The sequence below is a fragment of the Cupressus sempervirens genome, chromosome 7 (genome assembly GCF_028749045.1).
Source record: "Cupressus sempervirens isolate cs-2001-9-10 chromosome 7, ASM2874904v1, whole genome shotgun sequence".
Classification (NCBI taxonomy): domain Eukaryota; kingdom Viridiplantae; phylum Streptophyta; class Pinopsida; order Cupressales; family Cupressaceae; genus Cupressus; species Cupressus sempervirens.
The window spans coordinates 455,278,689-455,301,206 of NC_143124.1; the positions used below are offsets into that span (position 1 = coordinate 455,278,689).

Sequence of the window (22,518 nt, forward strand, 5' to 3'; positions counted from 1 at the left end):
GTCTTCTTCTCTCAATGTCAGATCCTTCTGTGACTCGGCTCACGCCGCACAACTATCACACCTGGAAAGCACAAATGACTAGGCTTCTCATGTCAAGAGGCTTATGGTCCTGTCTAGATGTGAACCAACCTGTTCTGCAGCGTCCTTTTGAAGATCTTCAGCACGGGAACAAAATGGATGAAGCCATGGGATTGATTGCACTGAACATCTTAGATAGTCTACTGTTTCACTTGGATGGTTTGACCACTCCACGAGCTATTTGGACCAAATTCCAAACTTTGTTTGGCACAATGAATGAGTTCTAGGCACTTCAGCTTGATGCAGAGTTGACCTCTTTGACACCAGCCAGCTTCCCCACTATTGAAGACTTCTTGATGAAGTTCAAATCTCTGCGTACAAGTTTGCAAGGATGTGGGAAAACCAAAACAAATGATGAGTGTATCTTTTTGATACTTTCAAAGTTGCGAGGACAATATCAGATCTTCTCTTCCACTTTCTCCTCCACTATGGATGCCTTGGGTGACAGACACCCGATGCCTTCATTTGAGACATTCTATGCTCGGTTGACATCGAAACAGGCAAAGATCCAATAGGTGGATGTCTCTGGCTCTTCTAACCAAGCATTGGTTGCTCAATCTTCTAAAGGGAAATCAAAGAAGAAAGCCAAATTAAAGAAAGACACACCAAAAACTGATCCTACACCTCCAGCTAACCCTCCAAAGGGTAAAGATTCTTCGAAGTTTGTTCAGTCTACCTCCAAGACCAAGAAGAAATCAAGTGAGACCTGCAGTTTTTGTGGCAAGGATGGACATCCCATTTCTAGGTGTTGGAAGCGTTTGGAGGCTTTAGAGGAAGCCATGAAAGAGCATCATATTTCCACTCCAAAGTCTTCACCCCCCCCTGTAGGGAAAGGTCATGCTCTTTTTACTCAAGCTACGACTTCAGGGCCTACCTGGATTCTTGATTTCGGTGCCTCTCACCATATGACAAACACTCTGAAGTTGCTCACTTCAATTGCTCCTTGTGCTACCTCACAGATTGTTGTTGGGAACTCATCACAACTTTCAATTATGGTTTTTGGTTCTGTTGCACTAACCGAGAGCTCTCTTCAGGATGTTCTTTGTGTTCCTGACATTTCGATGAACCTATTTTCCATCTATCAAATTTGCCACTCTGGCTCTAGTAAGACAGTTGAGTTCTCACCACATGATGTGGTTATCCGAGACTTACACTATTCTGAGATGACTGTGGCTACTGAGAGTGTTGACTCTGCATTTTGCCTCTACAGATTTGATGGATTTGAGTCTTCTGATGACAAGTTCATGTCTTGTTGCACATGCAGATTCAGTAAGCGGGCTTTGGCATGAGCATTTTTTGCCATGTCAATTACAGATATCTTTAGCAGATGAGCACACAGGCACTTGTTCTTGAGCTTCCCCAAATTTCCTGTAAAGATGGTGTTTGTCAAGGTTGTGCACTTGGCAAGCAACATAGGAATTCTTTTCCACATGGACGAGCCACTCATGCTTTGGCGCCTTTGGAGTTGATTCATAGTGACCTCATGTCATTTCCTACTCTTTTTTTGGTGCCAGATATGTGCTTACATTCATTGATGACTTCTCCAGACGTACATGGGTGTACTTTTTGAAGTACAAGTCTAATTTCTTTGATTCATTTCATGTCTTTAACACATTTGTTGAGAAGCAGTCTGATCTTTCTATTCGGCAGATATGCACAGATAATAGGGGGGAGTGCGCGAACCAAGCTTTCAAGAATTTTTGCTCTGATCATGGTCTTTAGCATCAATTTTCAGTGTCCTACACCCCTCAGCAGAATGGTGTGGCCGAGAGAAAAAACAGAACACTTCGGGAGATGGCTAATTGTATGATTCAATCCAGGTCCATGGATTTGTGTTTTTGGGCAAAGTTAGTCAATTGTGCCAATTATATTCAGAATCAAATGCCTAACAAGGCACTTCGACATGACTCCTAAGGAGGCTTGGTCTCATGTCAAGCCCGATGTATCGTCATTCTGAGTTTTTGGGAGTACATGGGCATTTGTACCTAATGCTCAAAGGAAAGCAATGGAACAGAAGAGCAGACAACTCATTTTTGTTGGCTACTACGAAGATGTTAAGGCTTACAAGTTGTTCGATCCTAATTCCAGAGAGGTCCTATTTCAACGAGATGTCCAGTTTGATGAGAGCCTTCCTGCAGATCATACCCCGCCTCCAGTGCCTACTTCACTTCCCACTACTCCCTCCTCTCTTCCACTCTGTTTCACGGATGATGAGGATGATGATCTTGCTGATCCCCATTTACCTCCGTCATAGGATTTCATCTTAGCTTTTGTAAGCTTAAGTGCATTCCCGTAAGTTGCACTTAAGGGGGGGTGTTAGAGTAAATAATTATTATTTACACTTTACTTTAAGTTTACTTAGATAAATGCATTTAGTTATTAGTTGTCATCTAGGAGTTGTTGATAACACGGGAGTTTGTTCCTACCTAGTCATACTTATCTCCTAGCACTTTCTAGCTTGTTCTACAAACTTCCTAGAGGCCTTTATAAACAGACTCTCCCATTGTATTTTTACACAGCAATTTCATTATTCATTGTTGCAATATAATTTCTCACACCGTTGAGATTCTCCAAGCCCTACCTTTCCTTCTTCGGTTTCTCTTCAGCAGGTTATTTGCATGCCAATGATCTTGGCGAGCTATGAAGTTGGCTTTCATCAACTTCTATAGGCTTCTTGGTTCACCGTTTTTTAAAAAGAGATGCCAATTATACATTCTCATCTTTTATAGACTTATAATTATGGGGAAAGAATTCAAAGGTCTCCTAATCAAAAGAATAATTTAAAATTTTATATATATATATATATATATATAGATATTCGAATGGTGAGATCATATTATTATTTTGTCCAAAGTTATACCTATTAGGATACGCATATCTAAATACGTATACTTGGGAGATTATTTTATTTTCATATCCTCTCAAGGTATACGCATATTTATGTATACGTATATTAACATAGATGAGCTTGTATAATCTAATACTATAGTGGCACCATACTCTTATATATATATATATATATATATAATATTTTGAAGTGATTAGAATGCCAACATAAACCATTTAAAGGTACGAAGTTTAATTATGTTTAAATATTTAATGTTTTATTGATTGTCCAAATAGCTCATGGTATTGTCCAACGTACACTCTTGCTTGCCTAGTCGTTTACCTTTAGCCATGGTTATTCAAGATTCATACATATTTGCCCAGTGATGGTGGTGCCCATGTGCCCCATTCTTTTCTGACAATGCTCCCACCACTTTTGATGTGCTCCCTACAAGGAAATTCTCCACAGTTACATCATATTACCATAACAAGTTAATAATCATAAATGATCATAACCGCTAACCACCTTTTCAATTCCCATGAATTCATGATAAATAACCAACTATCTAAAATAGCTTTAAAATATCATCATAACGATTAACTAGCATGTTATCTTCACATGAAATTATAACGACTAACCATTTTACCATTTCGCGAGATTATAAAAAAATTGAACTGTCAACTGACTTCACGTGAACCTCAACGGCTATATGAACATTTTAAATTGGGTAAAAAATTGGGATGTAACATTCATTATCAGAATTACAAGTGAGCAAGATGGTAAATGGTATCAGAGTATAGGATAGACTTGAAGGCGCCTCAAATTTTGTTTCATGGAAAATCAAAATTATAGCAATACTTCAAGAACTTGAATTAGAAATATATAGAAGAAGATGTTAAGATGCCTGAAAATGAACCTGATAAGACAGCTTGGAAGAGACGCGACAACAAGGCTAAAAAAAATCGTTGATGTTGTCAAAGATCACATCCTTCCATCAATAGCAAAATTGACATCTGCTTATGAAGTATTTAAAACCATTCAAAATATGTTTGAAATCAACAATGCAAGCAGATTGCTTACCTTAAGGCAGCAGCTCTTAAATATCCAAATGATTAAAGGAGAGACAATTCATCTTACTTCTTGAGAATCACTGAATTAAGGGATCATATCTCTACTATTGAGAATAATGTTGATGATCTGGAACTATCTCTAATAGCTCTTAGAGGGTTACCAATCTCATGGGAATCATTTATCCAATGTATTAGTCAACCTTCTCTACCTAAGTTCAATCAACTCAAGAACAATTGCACTCAAGAAGAATCCCGATTAATCTCAAGAGGAATCTACCCAAATAAATAGGGAGAAATTCAAGCTCTAAATGCAAATTCAAGTAACAAAGGGAAGAAAAAGAAATTCAACCGAAAGAGAGGAAATAATCCAAGAGAGTTAGATATGAAGAAGATTTACCATAACCAAGAGAGTCCTCCAAGGATCAACAAACATGGAAGCATGAAATTTTGAAAGGGGAAAGCAAAGAAAACCCCTTGTGAATTCTATAAATGACGCAAATGCCTAAAGAACGGGAAGAGAGAGAGGGAGAGGGAAAATGGAGCCGCAAGGCTTATTACAAGAATTACATTGTCATTGTGTTGTATATAGAATGAGACAGGAGCATCTCTTACATAGAGATGGGAGGAGTCGTCATTTTATAACTCCCACATTCATAAGTGTGTGTATAACAAGTGCCATCGTCCTCTTAAGGAGGAATAACTAATTTCCTTAATAAAGAACTTACAAAAAAGAGTTGTCCTCAGACATGAACAAGAGGACAAGTAAATGACATGTCCTTCACATGTGGACTAGAGGACAAACTACATAAGGGATACCTTGGTTTATCCCATTTAATAAATAAATACAACCAAAGAAAGATAACTACTTCTAACAAAATAACTATCAAAATCACAAAAACAAAGAACTTACTAAGGTCCAGTGTGATAAGTTTGGACATACACACAGGTTCTACCCAGAAAGAAAGAAAGCTCAAGCAACCATAGCCTAAGTTATAGAAATTGAGAATCTTGTATTCTACCTAGCTTTATCAAGTGAATTAAACTCAAATAGAAACACTTGGATAATTGATAGCAAAGCTTCAAGACACATAACCGGGTTTAGGGACCAATTTGAAATTTTGAAGTACATTCAACTGAAGAAGTCACCATTGGAGACAATTCCACCTATCCAATGAAGGGAATAGGGACCTGTTCAATTCAAATAAGAACCAGAGCTACTTTATAATTAAAAGATGTTCTCTTTGTACCAAGCATAAAGAAAAATTTGGTTTATATTTCAACTCTAGCTGATCAAGAGTATTGCGTCACCTTCCATGAAGATAAAGTGTTACTTTGGCCTAAAAATTCTAACATTAAGAACGCTATCTAGAGATGGTAGCTTATGCAAACTATGCAATAATCAAAAACATGCACTAAGACATCAAATATCAAATCATAATGAGATTTGGCATAGAAGATTAGGACATCTTTGATGCAATGCCCTACAACTATAGGAAAGATTTCTAATGGATCACCTCACTTAAAATCTGATTATATTGGAATCTGTAAAGGTTGTGCTCTAAGGAAGAACACTAAAAGGCCTTTTCCTCCAAGTAAACATAAGTCTAAAAATGTACTAGAACTTGTCCACACTGATTTATACGGTGCAATGTCAACACCATCATTATGGGGATTTTCGTGTTACATGATCTTTGTCGATGATTATTCTAAGAAAACTTCGATATATTTCTTAAAACTTAAGGAGTCAAATGAAGTATTGTTGAAATTTTAAGAATTCAAAGCCTTAGTGGAAAATCAATCAAGAAAATAAAAACTCTAAGATCCGATAATGGGGGTGAATATATATCTTAAAACTTTAAAGAATTGTGCATTTATGTTAGGATTAAAAGAGTGTTGGTGTTTGGTAGCTTCAGTCAATCAAACCTATGAGATTATAGTATAAATATATATATATATATATAAGTGCATGAGATGTAATATATGTATATTAATTATATATTTAATATATGAAATATTATATAATTTGTTAATTATAATGGGTAGACATGTCTCATGAGAAGACATGTCTCTCCATGTGTCATTTGCAATATATATAAGAGGAGATTGATGCATTTGAAAAACAGATGCCAAAATCGCAATGCAATTACATTTGCAATTGGTCCTAAGAAATTAACATGGTATCAAAACCAGATTGCATATGTAATAAGAGTTTGATTAATAGAATATATTGTACAACATGCATGAACACACCATGAATGGAAAGAATGGTTTGATTAAAACTTGACTTAGGAAAGAATGTGAAGAGACAGTGTATACAAAGGGGAAATGTTCGCACAAGCGGTCAACTACGAGGTTTGATAGATGGGTTAATGGCTCATGGATGGTGGATTTCTCATGCGTAAATTATGATTGATATAAAAGAATTACAAATCGTAGAAAGTACACTCATTGAGGCCGCCTCTGTACTTCCATAAATTGCAGAAAATTCTCAGCATCCGATGACATAGTTATCGACTCAGCAAAATGATGGATACCTGGTTCAATTCATATTTCATCAAACATTTACCAGAAGTATCAAATATTGGATTAATCATTTACTTCCTTAAATACATATTTCTATTAGTTAATCAGCGGTGGAAGTACTCTAGTTTTAGTCGAGCCACACTTAGAACATAACTATTTCACCCTCTCGATTTGCAATATATGAGTATACTACACCACAAGACAAGGCCCTTCTGAAGCACATCGGAAGATTGTTAAGGATGACCAATGTTTGATCTCAATCGGTGGTTGGAAATGCGTGTGCTTAGAGCCATAAATTATGTGCATTAGGTTGCTTCCTGAAAGCCAGCCAACAAGAGAGGCCAGTGATCTTGTTTCGCTGGTGGAAGTGGAGGACTATTATGGACGCACGCCTTTCAACAATGCTATTCAGGACTATCACTTTTGCTCGATTATTATATACATTTTTATCTGAACTTAGAAATGCTTATCTTTAATGCAATGCATGGTCCTATGAGATTTGATAGGATGAAATCAATGACATAATGCATATTCCACTTGTATCGTCAATGGTCAGAATTGACACGTAGGAAACATGGAGTCCCATGCATAAAACAAAATGGATGACAATTGTGCATGGTAAGTGAATACTTGCCTTAAGGGAGAAAAGACATAAGATAAGGTAAGTGTAATAAAGGTATATTTTATTCATAATATTTGTTTTATAAATGTTCCTTTCCATGTTTGATATTATTATGTATTTTGATCATTATAGAATATTGTGGGATATATAATTATGAATATGGGTGATAATATATATTATTTTAAAACATTTGTCAATATAAAGGGGTAATATTTAATAAATACTCAAATATGACAAAATGATTAAATGTAAATTAGATATTTATTTTATCTATATTAAAATGATTTTATTATTCAGAATTGTTGGTGTAAATAAGTATTTACTTATTACACTTACTTAAGTTTACTTAGGTTAATGCATTATTTTATTATTTTTATTTGTGAGACACTTAAGAGTTTGAGCACCTTTTTGAGTTGTCATGTTGACAACACAGCAGTACACAACTCTATTTTAGCACATGGTGTCTACAACACTGTTTTGCGTGTCACACCCTTGTAGGCTTATCCTCACATCATCGCACATACTTTCGTGCTTAATGGAGGATAACCCATATCTGGTGGACATGTGCTTGGTTGTATGACACATCATGGTGCTGATTACGAGACATTCTAGATGTATCTTAGAGGCCTTTATATACAGGCACTCCTAGTGTACTTTTACATTACATTGCAGGGCATATTGAATACATTGTCATTCTGATCATACTCTCTCTCTTTGGTCTACTGTGTGCTTGTGTTTGAGTTCTTAGTTCCTGGGTGAATTTTGCCCTTGGGCAAATTCTTACAAGAATTATCATTGAGTGTGTTATTAATCTAATCATTGTAGTCTCTCTCGTATATTTTTTTATAAGAGCTATGTGCCTTAATCTTTTCAGCCGAGAATGTAATTGCACGAAAAAGAGGGAGATTGAGATTCAAAGGGAATAAACCATGATGAAATGGATTCTCTAGTGATCAATAAATCATAACAGTCAAGAGGGTTGTGATTCATGAATATACCCCGTGACACTAATTTTATTTGGGCCTACGACTTGTGTACGTCATGAGGAAGTGACGACTTCCAAATGATGAAACTTGTATTTGAAGAGGTTATTGAAAGGTGACGATCTTACAATAACTTAATTTTCTATTATGATGGATGTTTTACAATGTCTATGCAGATCATGATAGATTATGGTGACTGTTTATATGGTACACATTATGAGAATGTTTGTGCACATATCTTATAAACATTTTTGAGTACTTGGTGAATGTTATGCAAATTGATGTTCAAGAGGCCATTACTCATAGTACTTGGTGAATATCTTGCAAACTTGACGTTCAGGAGGCCATTGCTCAAAGGCACCTAGTGAGTGTCAAATGAGTTGACATTCAAATGTCGAATGAGTTGACTTACAAATGTCAAATGAGTTGACATTTGCCAAATGAGTTGGCATTCAATAAACCGGTAAGTCAAATGAGTTGACATTCTTGAAACGATTTTTTACGTTGAGGTAGTATGTTGTTCATATTCTTGTTTATCCTACCTAGCTAAGAGGGAGTGTAGGTGTTTGGTAGCTTCAGTCAATTAAACCTATGAGATTATAGTATAAATATACATATATATTTCATATATAAGTGTGAGATGTAATATATGTATATTAATTATATATTTAATATATGAAATATTATATAATTTGTTAATTATAATGGATAGACATGTCTCATGAGGAGACATGTCTCTCCATGTGTCATTTGCAATATATATATATGAGGAAATTGATGCATTTGAAAAACAGATACCAAAATGGCAATGCAATTACATTTGCAATCGTTCCTAAGAAATTAACAGAGGGAGAGTAAATACCTTATAATCCTCAACAAAATGGAACCGTAGAAAGAAAAAACAAAACCATCATTGAAGCTGCAAAAGCCATGATGAATGCATCAAAACATACATTTTTCATTTTGGGCTGAGCCTCAAATACAACTGTGTACATCTAGAACAGATGCCCCCATTCAATCTTAGAGAATATAACACTTGAAGAAGTCTTTACAGGGATTAAGCTAGACTTAAGCCATCTAAGAATCTTTGGTTGCTCGTATACATTCATGTTCCCAAATAAAAGAGTACTAAACTATAACCCTCCAAGAAGAAAGGAATATTTGTTGGTTATAGTGAAACCATCAAAGGATAGGGAGTCCATGTTCAAGGACAAAGATCAGTTGAAATCAGTACAGATGTTAAATTTGAAGAAGATGTAGCCTATAAACTCTCTCTAAACTCTGAAGATGATTCAATAATAGAATTAGATACAATTGAGAATCAAAAGGAGAAAATTATAGAAAATTATGAACCTTCATCATCATCTAATCTTGAAAATGCTGAAATCTCCAACAACAAGAAAAGGCCATTATGGGCAAGAACAATGATTGAAGAAAATAATGTGGAACCTAATGAAGCATTTAAAGAAAGTAAGAGAACAAGAAATCAAACATGCTATGTTTCACTCATGACTGAGCTTACTAAAATTGAATCGTCAAATGTTGAAGAGGCTTTGACATGTCAAGCTTGGAAAGATGCTATGATTGAGGAATACCAATCCATCCTAAAGAATGATGTCTGAGATGTTGTACCCAGAGTTAAAGAAAAATCCGTTATATCTTCAAAATGGTTATTCAAAATCAAATATGCATCTGATGGTAGTATTCAAAAACACAAAGCCAAATTTGTTGCCAAGGGGTTTTCTCAAAAGGCCGAAATTGATTATGAAGAGACCTTTGCTCCAGTCGCCCGATATACTTCTGTAAGAGCCATTATTGTCATTGCAACATCCAAAGGGTGGAAGATACACCAGATGGATGTCAACACTGCGTTTTTAAATGGTGTCATTGAAGAAGTATATATAAAACAACCTGAAGGATTTATCACTCATGACAAAAATCTCTATGTATGCAAACTAAAGAAAGCTCTCTACGGTCTTAAACAAGCTCCTGAAGCTTGGTATGAAAGAATAGACAGCTAGCTCTCCAAACTGGGATATTCCAAAGATGAAGCTAATCCTAACATATATTTCAAAATATCTAATGGTGACATGTTAATTCTTGTTCTTTATGTTGATGACTTATTAATAACAGGTGAAGATCAGCTTATGCCAAATGCAAACAAGAACTTGTGGTTAAATTTTATATGAAGGATCTAGGGATTCTGCATTATTTTTTGGGTCTAGAAGTATGGCAAAAGGCGTATTACATTTTCCTAAATCAAGGAAAATACACTTATGATATCTTGACTAGATTTGGTATGATGGATTGTAAAACTCTATTTACTCCAATGGAAACAAATCTTCATAAGCTTAAAATTGAAGTAGCTAACTAAGAATCTACAGTACCTACCTACTATAAACAAATTATTGGTTCTCTTATGTATTTGGTAAACACTCGCCTTGATATTTGTTATGCTACTAATGTGTTGAGTTAATTCATATGTGAACCTAAGAAGATTCACCTAATGGTTTCTATAAGCATATTTTGAGATATATATGCGATACTATTGGTCTTAGCCTAAAGTATGAGAATGTTGAGATAAAACTTCAAAGGTATTCAGATTCCGACTAGGCAAGCAATTCCATTAATCGCAAAAGTACAACTAGGTGTTGTTTCAAGCTTGGATCAACTTTGATATCCTGGTTTAGTAGATAACAATCAGTAGTTGCTCTAAGTTCCATTGAAGCTGAATATATGATTGCTTCCATGGGAGCTTGTGAAGTAGTGTGGCTAAGGAAGCTACTAGTTGGACTGCATAGGAAGCCCCTAAATTTCACTGTGATTCATTGTGATAATCAAAGTTGTACCAAACATTCCATAAATCCAATCTTTCATAATCGATCCAAGCGTATAGAAATTTTGTACCATTAAATAAGAGATATGGTAGATAGAGATGTTATTAAATTGGTCTATAGCAGTACTGAAGAGCAAAATGCAAACATTTTTACCAAGCCTCTTGGGAAGTTGAAAGTCGAGTACTTCAAACTAAATTGTAATTGAAATTTCTAAGATGTAATTTCTATAAATATATTCATGAATATTTAAGTTGCAGCATTGCATTTATGTGGTGTGTCATGAAAGGTGACGATCTTTCATGAAATGTGTGTATTAGGTCACTATTGTAAGGTGACGACCTCAACAATAGTGTGAATGTTATCATGATTGACTACATTAACTACTTGTCCTGGACTGTGCCAGAATTCATGATAACTAATGAATCAAGATTTACTACATTAAGTTGTTGTCCCAGAATGTGTCAAATATCTTGATACTCTATATAGCATGTTTAATTGTTATCACTTAGCATGTCCCCAAAGTATGTGAGTGATTGTGATAACATACATATCATGATTGACTTCTTATAGTTGTGTATTGGACTATGCCGAATATCATGATATTGAGATAATTATTGTTACATCCCAATTTTGGCTCCATTTGAAATCTTCATATAACTGTTGAGGTTTCATGTGACGTCTGTTGACAAGTAAAATTAGTTACAATCATGTGAAATGGTAAGATGGTTAATCGTTATAATTTCATATGAAGTTGGCATGATAGTTAACCATTATGATGATATTTTAATGTTAATTTGAAAAGTTGGTTATTCATCATGAATACATGGGAAGTGAAAAGGTAGTTAGCCGTTATGATAGTTTATGATTAATAACTTGTTATGGTAATTATTATTATATTCAGGAATATGATTTAATTGTGGAGAATTTTCTCGTAGGGAGCAAGTCAAAAGGTTGGAAGCATTGTCAGAAAAGAATTGGGCACAGGGGCACCACCATCACTGGGCAAATAGGTATGAATCTTGAATCACCATGGCTAAGGGTAAACAACTAGGCAAGCAAGAGTGTATGTTGGGCAATACCATGAGCTACTTGGTCAATTTTTATAACAAGAAAAATAATAAACATTTGATATCATGATAAGAACTATTATCTCTCTCTTGCTTTGAGACCTTGAAAGTGATCAACATTATGAATTTCATATTTATATATATGATGTCACCATGATACTTTGATGATATCTATGAATTATACTTATATGTATATATACATATATGTGTGCCTACGTATATACAAAAGATATAATAAATTATATGTACTCTCTAAATCGCACACATATATAGATATATGTGCCCATATAGGTACAACTATAGATATAATACAACAGCATGATGAAATCATAATTATATTTATATATGTATATATAAATGCTTTTTGTTTTAAACCATGGAAATATAATCTTTATAAATTCCATATTGATGAGCGGTAGCCACCTTCATAACGACACCCATCTTTTAAAATTTTCAAATTTGTGAAACCATTCTTGTAACTAATGATCTTTTTAAAACTATCATCTTGGTACTGAGTTGAGAGCTACAAGGCTCCGCAAGACACAATGCAAGAGATGGCTTTTATTTGTGCGTTTTGCAGCAGACCAAATTTTTACTACCAATCAACTATTTTATCTCATACTTCCTTCTCGCCGTTCTATCAGATATCGGGCCATTCAAAGCCACACATTGGTGGCATATACAGAACCTAAAATTACCATAAACATTGTCTTTTCCGATCACGATATGTTTCTTTACATTCTAAGTCTCTTTTACATCATTTCTACTATGAAAATATGTTACAGCTGCATTGAAGACATCTTTGTCAAGCTTTTACAGCTGTCCATCTCAAAGGCTCAATATGCAGAGGTTCCTTATGATTTCTTTTTTTTTCTTCTGAAAACCAAGTATCTTCTTAAGAGAGTTCTGTAACAAAGTCTATTTATCAAGGCAAGGCATGCATTTTTACTTGTGAGTACTCGTTGTGTATCAGTTGTTGGAAATCATTCCAAGAATGTCATGAGATAAAAACTCAATATGATGTAATAGTCTCCAAGGACTCGCCCTAGGTTAGCGAAGCTGATGAAAGAGGGTAGAGAGGAGAGGGTTCCTACAAAGGAAAGCAACAACAAATCAGAACTTCTATGAATGATTATTTAACTTTTAAAATGGTTATTAAAAAGATCCAAGTCAGCTCATGATTGTCTAAGTATACTCAGTTGTCAAGTCGACTAGTGAAATTAAGTACCAAGATGCTCAGTGGTTGGACAAGGTGTTCCATGTCCATTCCAGGTAGGGAAGGTCTTTCTCAAATGAATTATGTGGGGATATTTGAAGGGTCCGCAGTTGGGAGGTTAAGCCCCTGACAATCTTACCCCTCTCCACCAAATGCCAAGACATGCACAAAACAAAGATAAGTTATGCATTCAACATCTATTGGTAATGGTAACAAGTATTTTACTTTTATGATATTTGAAATTACGAGTTGAAGATATGTTAGATTGATTTATATCATTGAATTACTTAATTCCTTCAATGAAATCAAGTTTCCTTGTCAATGTAAATGGTAACCAACTAGATCAGTTGATCTTCCATTTGAACATGAAACGTATCTATAGGTATGAGATAGCTTTATCTTCTAGTTGTTATTTTTGTCTTCCATGTATGTGAGTGATGATTATGAACGTATCTTTTAACTATATGTTATTGCCAAAGTAAGCAACACAATGAAAAGGGATGATACAATGGTATTTGATGCCCTAAATAGTATTTGTCATTATAATATACTGGTATAACTATTTGTGCCCTAAGTGGTATATGTGGATTAACCTGGGTTTTGTAGATGTAACCCTAGGTGGATTCCAATTTCAAAATTTAGGGCATGGAAAACTCATTCTTCATTTAGATTTATTGATGATGCTATCAATCTTTAATTATGAAATTTTTGTTTAACTGATTATAACCATTAATCTCATTCACATGAACATAAAACTGTTATAACTGTCTTCCCATGAATATGAAGCAGTAATTGTATTTCTATGATATGCTAGTTGTTAGTTAAAACCCGGAAAAGGGGGACGTTACAATTATTACCATGACTACTAAAACTATTGTCCCAAATGTGTCGGATGTCATGATAATTTATATTTCAAGATGGACTATCTTATGTCTAGGATTGTAACATCTATGACAGTGGCAATTTTATTGTTATCCTGGGATCAAAGTCGTTATCTGATAGACTTCATTTCAATGTTGTCCCGGAAAGCCGGTAATCTGATAACTCATAATGTTACAAATCCTCACTACAAGATGATGTTAGTGCAAATTCTGATCATCAAATACTTATGACTATTAAATTTGTGGATCTCTGATAGACAAAACAATTACAATAATTGTAACAGCAGAGAATGTCCTTACTTGAATAGTTACAGTGTTGAATGTATGTTCTCCTTTATTGCTTTGCCAGTTGATTACGATCTGCCTTCCTTCGACTTTAAATTGGAATGAATGGAAGTAATATATTTAATTTGAATTGCTCTGCAAAGTAAACTGTTATAAACAATGTATATATTCTAATCACAGGTATAAGAGATGTCGTGGATTGATGTCCTTCAACTGTGATCAAAACAGCATATTTATATTTGTGCAAGGGGCCCTGACTCCGTAGAGTCATGCCTCTTCGGAGGCATGGCAATCCATTAACAAAAACAATATTATGTGCTTAACACAAGCCCGATAATCATAAGGCCCAATAACATATAATGAGGCACGATGAATATCTATGCCGATAACAATATGGAGCCTGATACCAGTATATTAAATGACTATTGTTAATCATATTCAATACATACACTACTACATATACATAAGTAAATATGTGTGTGTGTGTGTGTGTGTGTATACTTACATAAATGTAGTTATGATAATTAGCAGCAATTTAATTCATTTATAAGCTCATATTAGTATATCAGATAATCCATGTTTTACTTCTATTGATGCTAAAACATTAACACTCCCTCTTTAGCAAGGGAGAAATAAAACATCATTAGATTTGAATCAAAATCATTATATAATCAACACAATGTATATTAAAATTTCTTAACAACATAAAGTATATCCTATGATCTCTACTTGCACTTAAGCAATGTCTAGAGATACCTATAATACACTCAAGTGTATTATTTACAAGATCGTCACCTTGCAAATAATTTCCTTCTAATGACTATGTCCATGAAAGATCATCATCTTTCATTACATATCAAATGCTACTAAGTAATCAAATAGAAGCATAAACTCAAATGAAATAAACATTTAGTTCAAATTTCATTATTACAATTAATTATACCAAGTTTTTCTCTGAAGTATTTCAACTTCACTTTAACAAGAGGCTTGGTAAAGATATCAGCCGTTTGCTCATTTGTACATATATATACTAGTTGAATGACTCCTCAATTCATTATGTCTCTGATGTAATGAAACGGAATTTCAATATGTTTGGAGCGATTGTGAAATACTGGATTTGATGAAAGTTTAATACAACTTTGATTATCACAATAAATCACAGTGCGCTTCAAATGTCTTTTGAATAAGTCTGATAACAACTTTCATAGCCATACTACTTCTCTAGCACCCAAGGAAGATGCAATGTATTCAGCTTCGGTGGAACTTAATGCAACTGAAGTTTGTTTCCGACTAGACCAAGAAACCATCCCAAATCCTAGACTGAAGCAATATCCTAAAGTACTCTTTTGTTCAATAGAGCTACCAACCCAATTAGAATCTGAATATCCAAGAGTTCAATGTTGACTTTATCATATTTGATTCTCATTCCAATAGTGCCTTTTAGGTATCTCAAAATATATTTAGCTATATGTAGATGTATCTTCTTAAATGCACACATAAACTGACTCAAGGCATGAGTAGCATAGCATATGTCAGGATGAGTATTTCCCAAATACGTTAGAGATTCAATAATCTATCTGTAGTAAGAAGGCTCTGCAGGTTCAGATTTGTTCATGTCATCTTTCAATTTGTGTAGATTTACTTCCATAGGAGTAGCTGTTGGTTTACATTCCATCATTCCAAATTTTGTTAAAATATCAATTGTATATTTTCCCTGATTTAGAATATCTTGTTGCCAGACTTCTAATCCCAGAAAGTAGTGAAGTAACCCAAAGTCTTTCATTTCAAATTCTGTTGTAAGTTCTTGTTTGCATTTCTTTATGAGATGTTCCTCGCCTATTATTAGCAAATCATCAACATATAATACGAGGATAATCATATCATCACCATCAGTTTTGAAATATAGATTTGGGTCAACTTCATTTTTGGAATATCCTAATTTCAATAGGTGGTTGTCTATTCTTTCATACCAAGCTCTGGGAGCCTGTTTGAGTTCATAAAATGCTTTCTTTAACTTACAAACATGAGTTTTGTTGTCATAAGTATTGAACCCTTCTGGTTATTCAATATAGACTTCTTCAATCTTGCCATTGAGAAACGTTGTTTTGACATCCATCTGATGTACCTTCCATCCTTTGGATGGTACAATTGCTAAGATAGTTCTGACTGAAGTATACCTGGCAACTCGAGCAAATGTTTCTTCATAATCAATGCTTGCTTTCTAAGAGAACCCTCAAGCTACAAATCTTGCTTTGTATTTTCAATACTGCCATCTGATGCATGTTTAATTTTGAATAACCATTTGGAAGAAACAACTAATTTGTTCTTTGGTCTTGGTACAACATCTCATACATCATTTTTTAATATAGAGTTATATTCTTCAATCATTGCTTCTTTCCAAGACTGATTTGAAAGTGCTTCTTCAACATTAGAAGGTTCGGATTTTATAAGTTCAGTTAACAATGCAACATAACATGATTGATTTCTAGTGCTTTTGCTTTCTTGAATTACTTCATCTGGTTTAACCTAATTTTCTTCTATCATTTTCCTAGCCCTAAGAGGTCCCTTTTTATTATTATTAATGATTTTAGAATCTCTAGACATAGATGAAGGTTCAGAATTGTTCTCCCTCTCAATTTTTGTAGGTTGATCTTCTTCAGATACGGACTTTGTAATGGATTCATCGCTGTTACTAAAAATTTTAAAGGCTTGTGCCTTCTTCAAATTTTGCATCTCTACTAATTTCAATTGTTCTTTGACCTGGAATGTAAATCATGTATCCTTCCATGGTTTCACTATATCCAATAAATATTTTCTTCTTTCCAAAAGGGTCTAATTTTGTTCTTTTCTCTTTTGGTATGTGAATATAAACTGGACATCCAAATATTCTTAGGTGACTTAGATCAGATTTAATGCCTGTGAATACTTCTTCTAGAGTGGTGTTCTCTAATACGGAGTGTGCGCATCGATTTTGAATGTAGATTGTTGTGTTAGATGCTTTAGCCCAAAATGAATAATGAAGATTTTGATCATGCAACATAGCTCTCGTTGATTCGACTATAGATCTATTTTTCTTTTCAGCTATTCCATTCTGTTGAGGATTATAAGGTACAGAAAACTCCCTCTTAATCCCAACAATAATGCAGAAGTTCTTAAAAATATCAAATATGTATTCACCCCCATTGTCTGACCTTAGGGTTTTAATCTTTTGTCCTGATTGGTTTTCAACTAAGGCTTTGAATTCTTTGGATTTGGGTAAGACTTCAGATGACTCTTTGTTTTAGAAAATAGATCCAATATCTCCTAGAGTAATTATCAATAAAAATTATATAGTAGACACACCCATTAAGAGAGGGAACTGACATAGAGCCACAGAGATCTGTGTAAATTAGTTCAAGAATGGATTTGGATTTATGATCACTTTTAGGGAAGGAATGCTTAGTATTCTTACCTAATGCACATCCTTTACAAATACTTGAATTATCAGATTTTAGATTAGGTAGACCTTTTACAATTTTTCCTATAGATGATAATGCCTGATAGTTAAGATGACCTAGTCTCCTATGCCAAATTTCAGAGGAATTTGAAGTTTCATGACTAAGAGTTAGGTTTAGATTCTAATTATTACAAAGTTTATAAAGACTTACATCTCTAAATCCAATGGAAATGGCATTCTTAATATTAGAGTTCTTGGGCCAAGATAAAACTCTATCTTCTTGAAATGTAATTCTGAAGCCTTGATCAGCAAGACCAGAAATAGAGACTAAGTTTCTTTTGATTCTTGGTACATATAAAACATTTTTGAGTTGTACTGTAACCTCCTGAATTTAGTTGTATTGAATAGGAACCAATTCCTTTAATAGGATAAGTAGAGTTATCTCCAATGGTAACTGCTTCTGAGGTTTGTTTAGAGAAGGTTTCAAATTTGTCTTTAAAGCCGGTGATGTGTCGAGATGCTCCACTGTCTATGATCCAAGTGTTGTGGTTAGAATTTATTTCACTTGAAAGGGCTAAGTAAAAAGCATAATTTTCTCTTTCTTCTTTCTCTTTACTTTCTCCTTTAATTTATGCTAAGGCCGCTTATATTTTCTTCTTTTCAAGGCAGAACATATAAGAGTGACCAATTTTATCACATTTAAAGCATTTAACTTTGGAACAATCACGTTGCTTGTTTGATTTGTGATTTTTGTTAGATTCCCTTTTGTTATGCTTGAATTTTCTTTTCTTGTTTGATTTAGCATAAAGTGCTTGGATGTCTCCCTCTAGATTTGTACTTAGTCCTCTTGAAGTCAGTCTAGATCAGAGTAACGAGAATCGCCATAAAATCGCCTGAATCGGCGATTCAGCGATTAGATTCAGCAATGGCGATTTTTTTGGAGTCGAAAATCGCCATTGCCGATTTCATCAAGCGATTCATCCAAAAAATCGCATGAATCGCCTTAAAAAATCGGCATGAATCGCCCGCAGCCAATAAAGTATAGACTTGTAAAATTTTAAAAAATTGCTTGTTTTTTTTACTTTGTTTTTGACCTATTCTCTTTGTTATAACCCTAAAGGGCCTTCTATTTGTTTAACATGAGTAGAAGAGAGGAAAAGTGTGAGAGAAGAAGAAAAAAGAAAAGCCATAGGTTTCTAACCGGCAAGAAGAAAGAGCACAAAAGATATCAGCAATCCATTTGGAGAGGCCATCAATTGCATTGGGAGCATTAAGGAGCCAATCTCAACACTCCTCAACTCATTTGCAAGAGGTAAGTGCTCTTTTTTTTTTTGCATGTTAGTGTATTATGCATTTTTTGTTAAATTTTTATAGTTTTCAAGATTTTTAGTTTAGATCTTGAATGTTCTTTATTTTTACTAAGTTGCAAACTAGGGTTTGTTGTTTTGTAGCTTTTATTGGCTTCAAACTTTGATATTTTACATATAAATTTTTATTGCAGCAGCCTTTTCTTTCATTTTTTGCAAATTCGCAATGGGTAGAAAAGATGAATGTTGGAAATATAACGAAGAGTTTCCTGGAAGAACCAAATATCAAACAAAATGTATTTTTTGTAAAGAAAAAATAACTTCGGGTGGTATTTATAGATTGAAATACCACATTGCTGCTATACCTGGACACGATGTTACAATTTGCACTCACCAAACTCCTGAGGCAAAACGCACTTGCTTAATGGCATTAGAAAAAATTGAAAAAAACAAAGCCAATAGGAAAATGCAACTTGAAAGGTTAAGGGGTATTGGCTCCCATGTTCCCACATCCGCATCTGCAGCCGTATCCACATCTGCATCTGCATCTGTAGGTTGTGTTGGAGAGGGTTCTTCTAGGCCTCCTTTTTATCCTAGTTCTTCTGCTCGTGCTAGTGCTAGTCGGTCACATACTGAGACAGAGTCCCACACCAACCTATTGCAGCCTAGAGTGCGGAAAAGCAGAATGGATAGTTACTTTGTGCCCCGCACTACTCCTGGTTCCCAACCCACGCTTGAGGGCATGGGTTTGAACAAGGAGATTCATGATGCTACCAAAAAGAAGATATGCAAATTTTGGTACTTTTGCAACATTCCATTTATTGCAGTCAGGTAATTGATTCTTTTTTCGTTGTTTTCTTTAAAGTTAAAATTAAAAGTAAAAGTAAAACTTTAATTATATTTACTTGTTTTATAATTTGAGTCTTTGACATCTAAATTTTTATTTGTGACAGGACTCCTTATTGGCAGAACATGATAGATGCGGTTGCTATTTGTGGTCCGGGGTTTAAAGCCCCAACTGAGGCTGAGTTGAGCGGATACCTCTTGGATGAGATGGTAGAGGACATGAGGGTTGAGCTCGAGGAGAAACGAAAGGAGTGGATTGCAAAGGGTTGCACCATCATGACTAATGGTTGGACAGATAGGAGGAATAAAACACTCCTCAATTTTTTTGTATCCTGTGGAAGTAATTGATCATTCTACTTTCCTACATACATAATTGTAAATTTTGATTTGTTGAATGCTAATTTGTTGATGATCCATTTAATTTTAATATTCTAATTCGTTGTTTTGTTACTTGTAGGATATACCATGTTCATCAAATCCATTGATGCTTCCGCACATGTAAAAAATGCCACATACTTATGTGAGGCTATTGAGGAAGTCATAGCAGAGGTGGGAGAACAAAATGTGATCAAGGTGGTGACGGATAATGCAACAAGTTATGTTGCTGCAGGTAAACTTTTAACTTTTCAAGTTTTGAAAATAAATTTATTTGAATTTTGAAATTTGAATTTCTAATTGACTTAAAATTGTTGTAGGTAAACTTTTGATGGAGAGGCACCCCACCATATTTTGGTCCTCTTGTGTGGCACATTGCATTGACCTCATGTTGGAGGAAATTGGCAAACTTGAGTTTGTCAAGTCATGTGTGGAAAGGGCAAAAAAATATGCAAATTCATTTATAATCATTCATTTGTCCTTAGCACAATGAGGAAATACACAGAAGGCAAAGAGTTAGCTCGCCCAGGTATCAAGAGGTTTGCCTCGAATTTCATCACCTTGCAGTCCTTGTTGACATCAAGGGATGAATTGAGGAGCATGTTTGTTGGGCAGGAGTGGATTTCCTCTTCCTATGCTACGACCACTATAGGGATAGATGTGGCGGATTGCATATTTCATGAGGATGGTTTTTGGAAACCCGCTAGAGAAATCCTGCAGGTAAATTTATTGCAATTTAACATTTAGTATTTTACTTTTACTTTAAGTTATATTATTTTATATTTAAGTTTTGACTCAAGTTTTTTGTTTTACTTTATATGTAGGTCACTGAGCCCCTTGTAGCTTTGCTACGAACTGCTGATGGGGAGAAGCCCTCTATGGGCTACATTTATGAGGGCATGGATAGGGCCAAGGAGGCAATCAGAGCCCAATATGCAGGAGTGCAGGAGAGGTATGGCCCTATTTGGGACATCATCGATAGGAGATGGCAGAATCAGCTCCATCGACCCATCCATGCAACAGCTTACTTTCTGAATCCGACATATCGTTTCTGTCCTGAGTTCAAGGCGGATGTGGAGGTTCTCACTGGCTTATACACAGTGATTCAGAGGTTGAGTAGCGATGAAGATAGCGTTGCTGCGATTGTTGAGCTAGACCAGTTCAACAATAAAAAGGGGCCACTTTTCTCTGGCAGGATGGCCATAAATGCTCAGACAACACTACAGCCAGGTAAAAATTAAATAATATATTCAATGTTCATGAATCTAGATTCTAATCTTAAAGTTGATTATGTAATTTTAGAGTTAACTTTTAATTTGTAAATGAGACTAATTGTTTCTATTTTCAATTTTTCCCTTATTGCAGATAGATGGTGGCAAATGTTTGGGGCCACAACCCCAAAACTTCAAAAAATTGCCATTCGTATTCTGAGTCAGCCAAGCAGCGCTTCTGGATGTGAGCGCAGTTTGTCCATGTTCGAGCACATCCATTCGAAGAGGAGAAACAGGTTGACAGTGCAGAAGTTGAATGATATTGTCTTTGTTCATTACAACCTCTGTCTTAGGATCAGACAGATTTTGGGCACTGACTCCTCTCCGATCATTCTGGAGGAGATTGATCCAGAATCAGAGTGGCTCACAGAGGTTGTGGATCTAGTCTTCACTGAGGAAGACCGTGTGTGGGTTGACCAGGTGGATATAGAGGCTGAGGCAGCTAGAGCACGTTCTTCAGGCATTGGTAGACGCACACGTGCACACACAGGCATAGGCCCTAGCGACGTTCATGAGCCCATCTTACATGCGGGAGATATGGCTCGACAGTCCTCTAGGACCTACATTAGACGCCTTGCTACTAGGCAGACTGGATACTCAGAGGCTGAGGCTGAGGCTGAGGCTGCAGCCGAGCTTCAGGATGATGTTGAGGATGATGATGATGACTATGAGTCTGAGGCTTGAGGTGGAGCCTTGTTTTTATATTTTGTTTACAGATATTGATACTGAATCATTGATAGACATATGTTTCAAACTTTCATGGATCTTCATCTTAGATTCTTACATACATTTATGATTTGATGTCTTATGGATCATCTTACATACATTCTATGATTTAAATCATTGTGATCATTTGATTTCTATTTACTTCAGCTAGCCTACAATTTACATTTT

At 35.0% G+C, this 22,518-nt stretch overlaps 2 protein-coding genes across 5 annotated transcripts in view; one reads left to right on the plus strand and one right to left on the minus strand.

The window, feature by feature from the left end:
• LOC149547525 (alcohol dehydrogenase-like 6) overlaps positions 1-22,518 on the minus strand; it is a 155,255-nt gene that overhangs the window by 91,932 nt on the left and 40,805 nt on the right. The gene's annotated exons all lie outside the window — the stretch shown is intronic.
• Positions 858-22,518, plus strand: part of LOC149547526 (uncharacterized) — a 28,751-nt gene continuing 7,090 nt past the window's right edge. The window contains exons 1-3 of the mRNA XM_089793644.1: positions 858-1,260; positions 21,293-21,583; positions 21,719-22,295. Of these exons, the coding sequence (XP_089649770.1) occupies positions 858-1,260; positions 21,293-21,583; positions 21,719-22,295 (1,271 nt within the window). The remainder of the gene's footprint in view (positions 1,261-21,292; positions 21,584-21,718; positions 22,296-22,518) is intronic.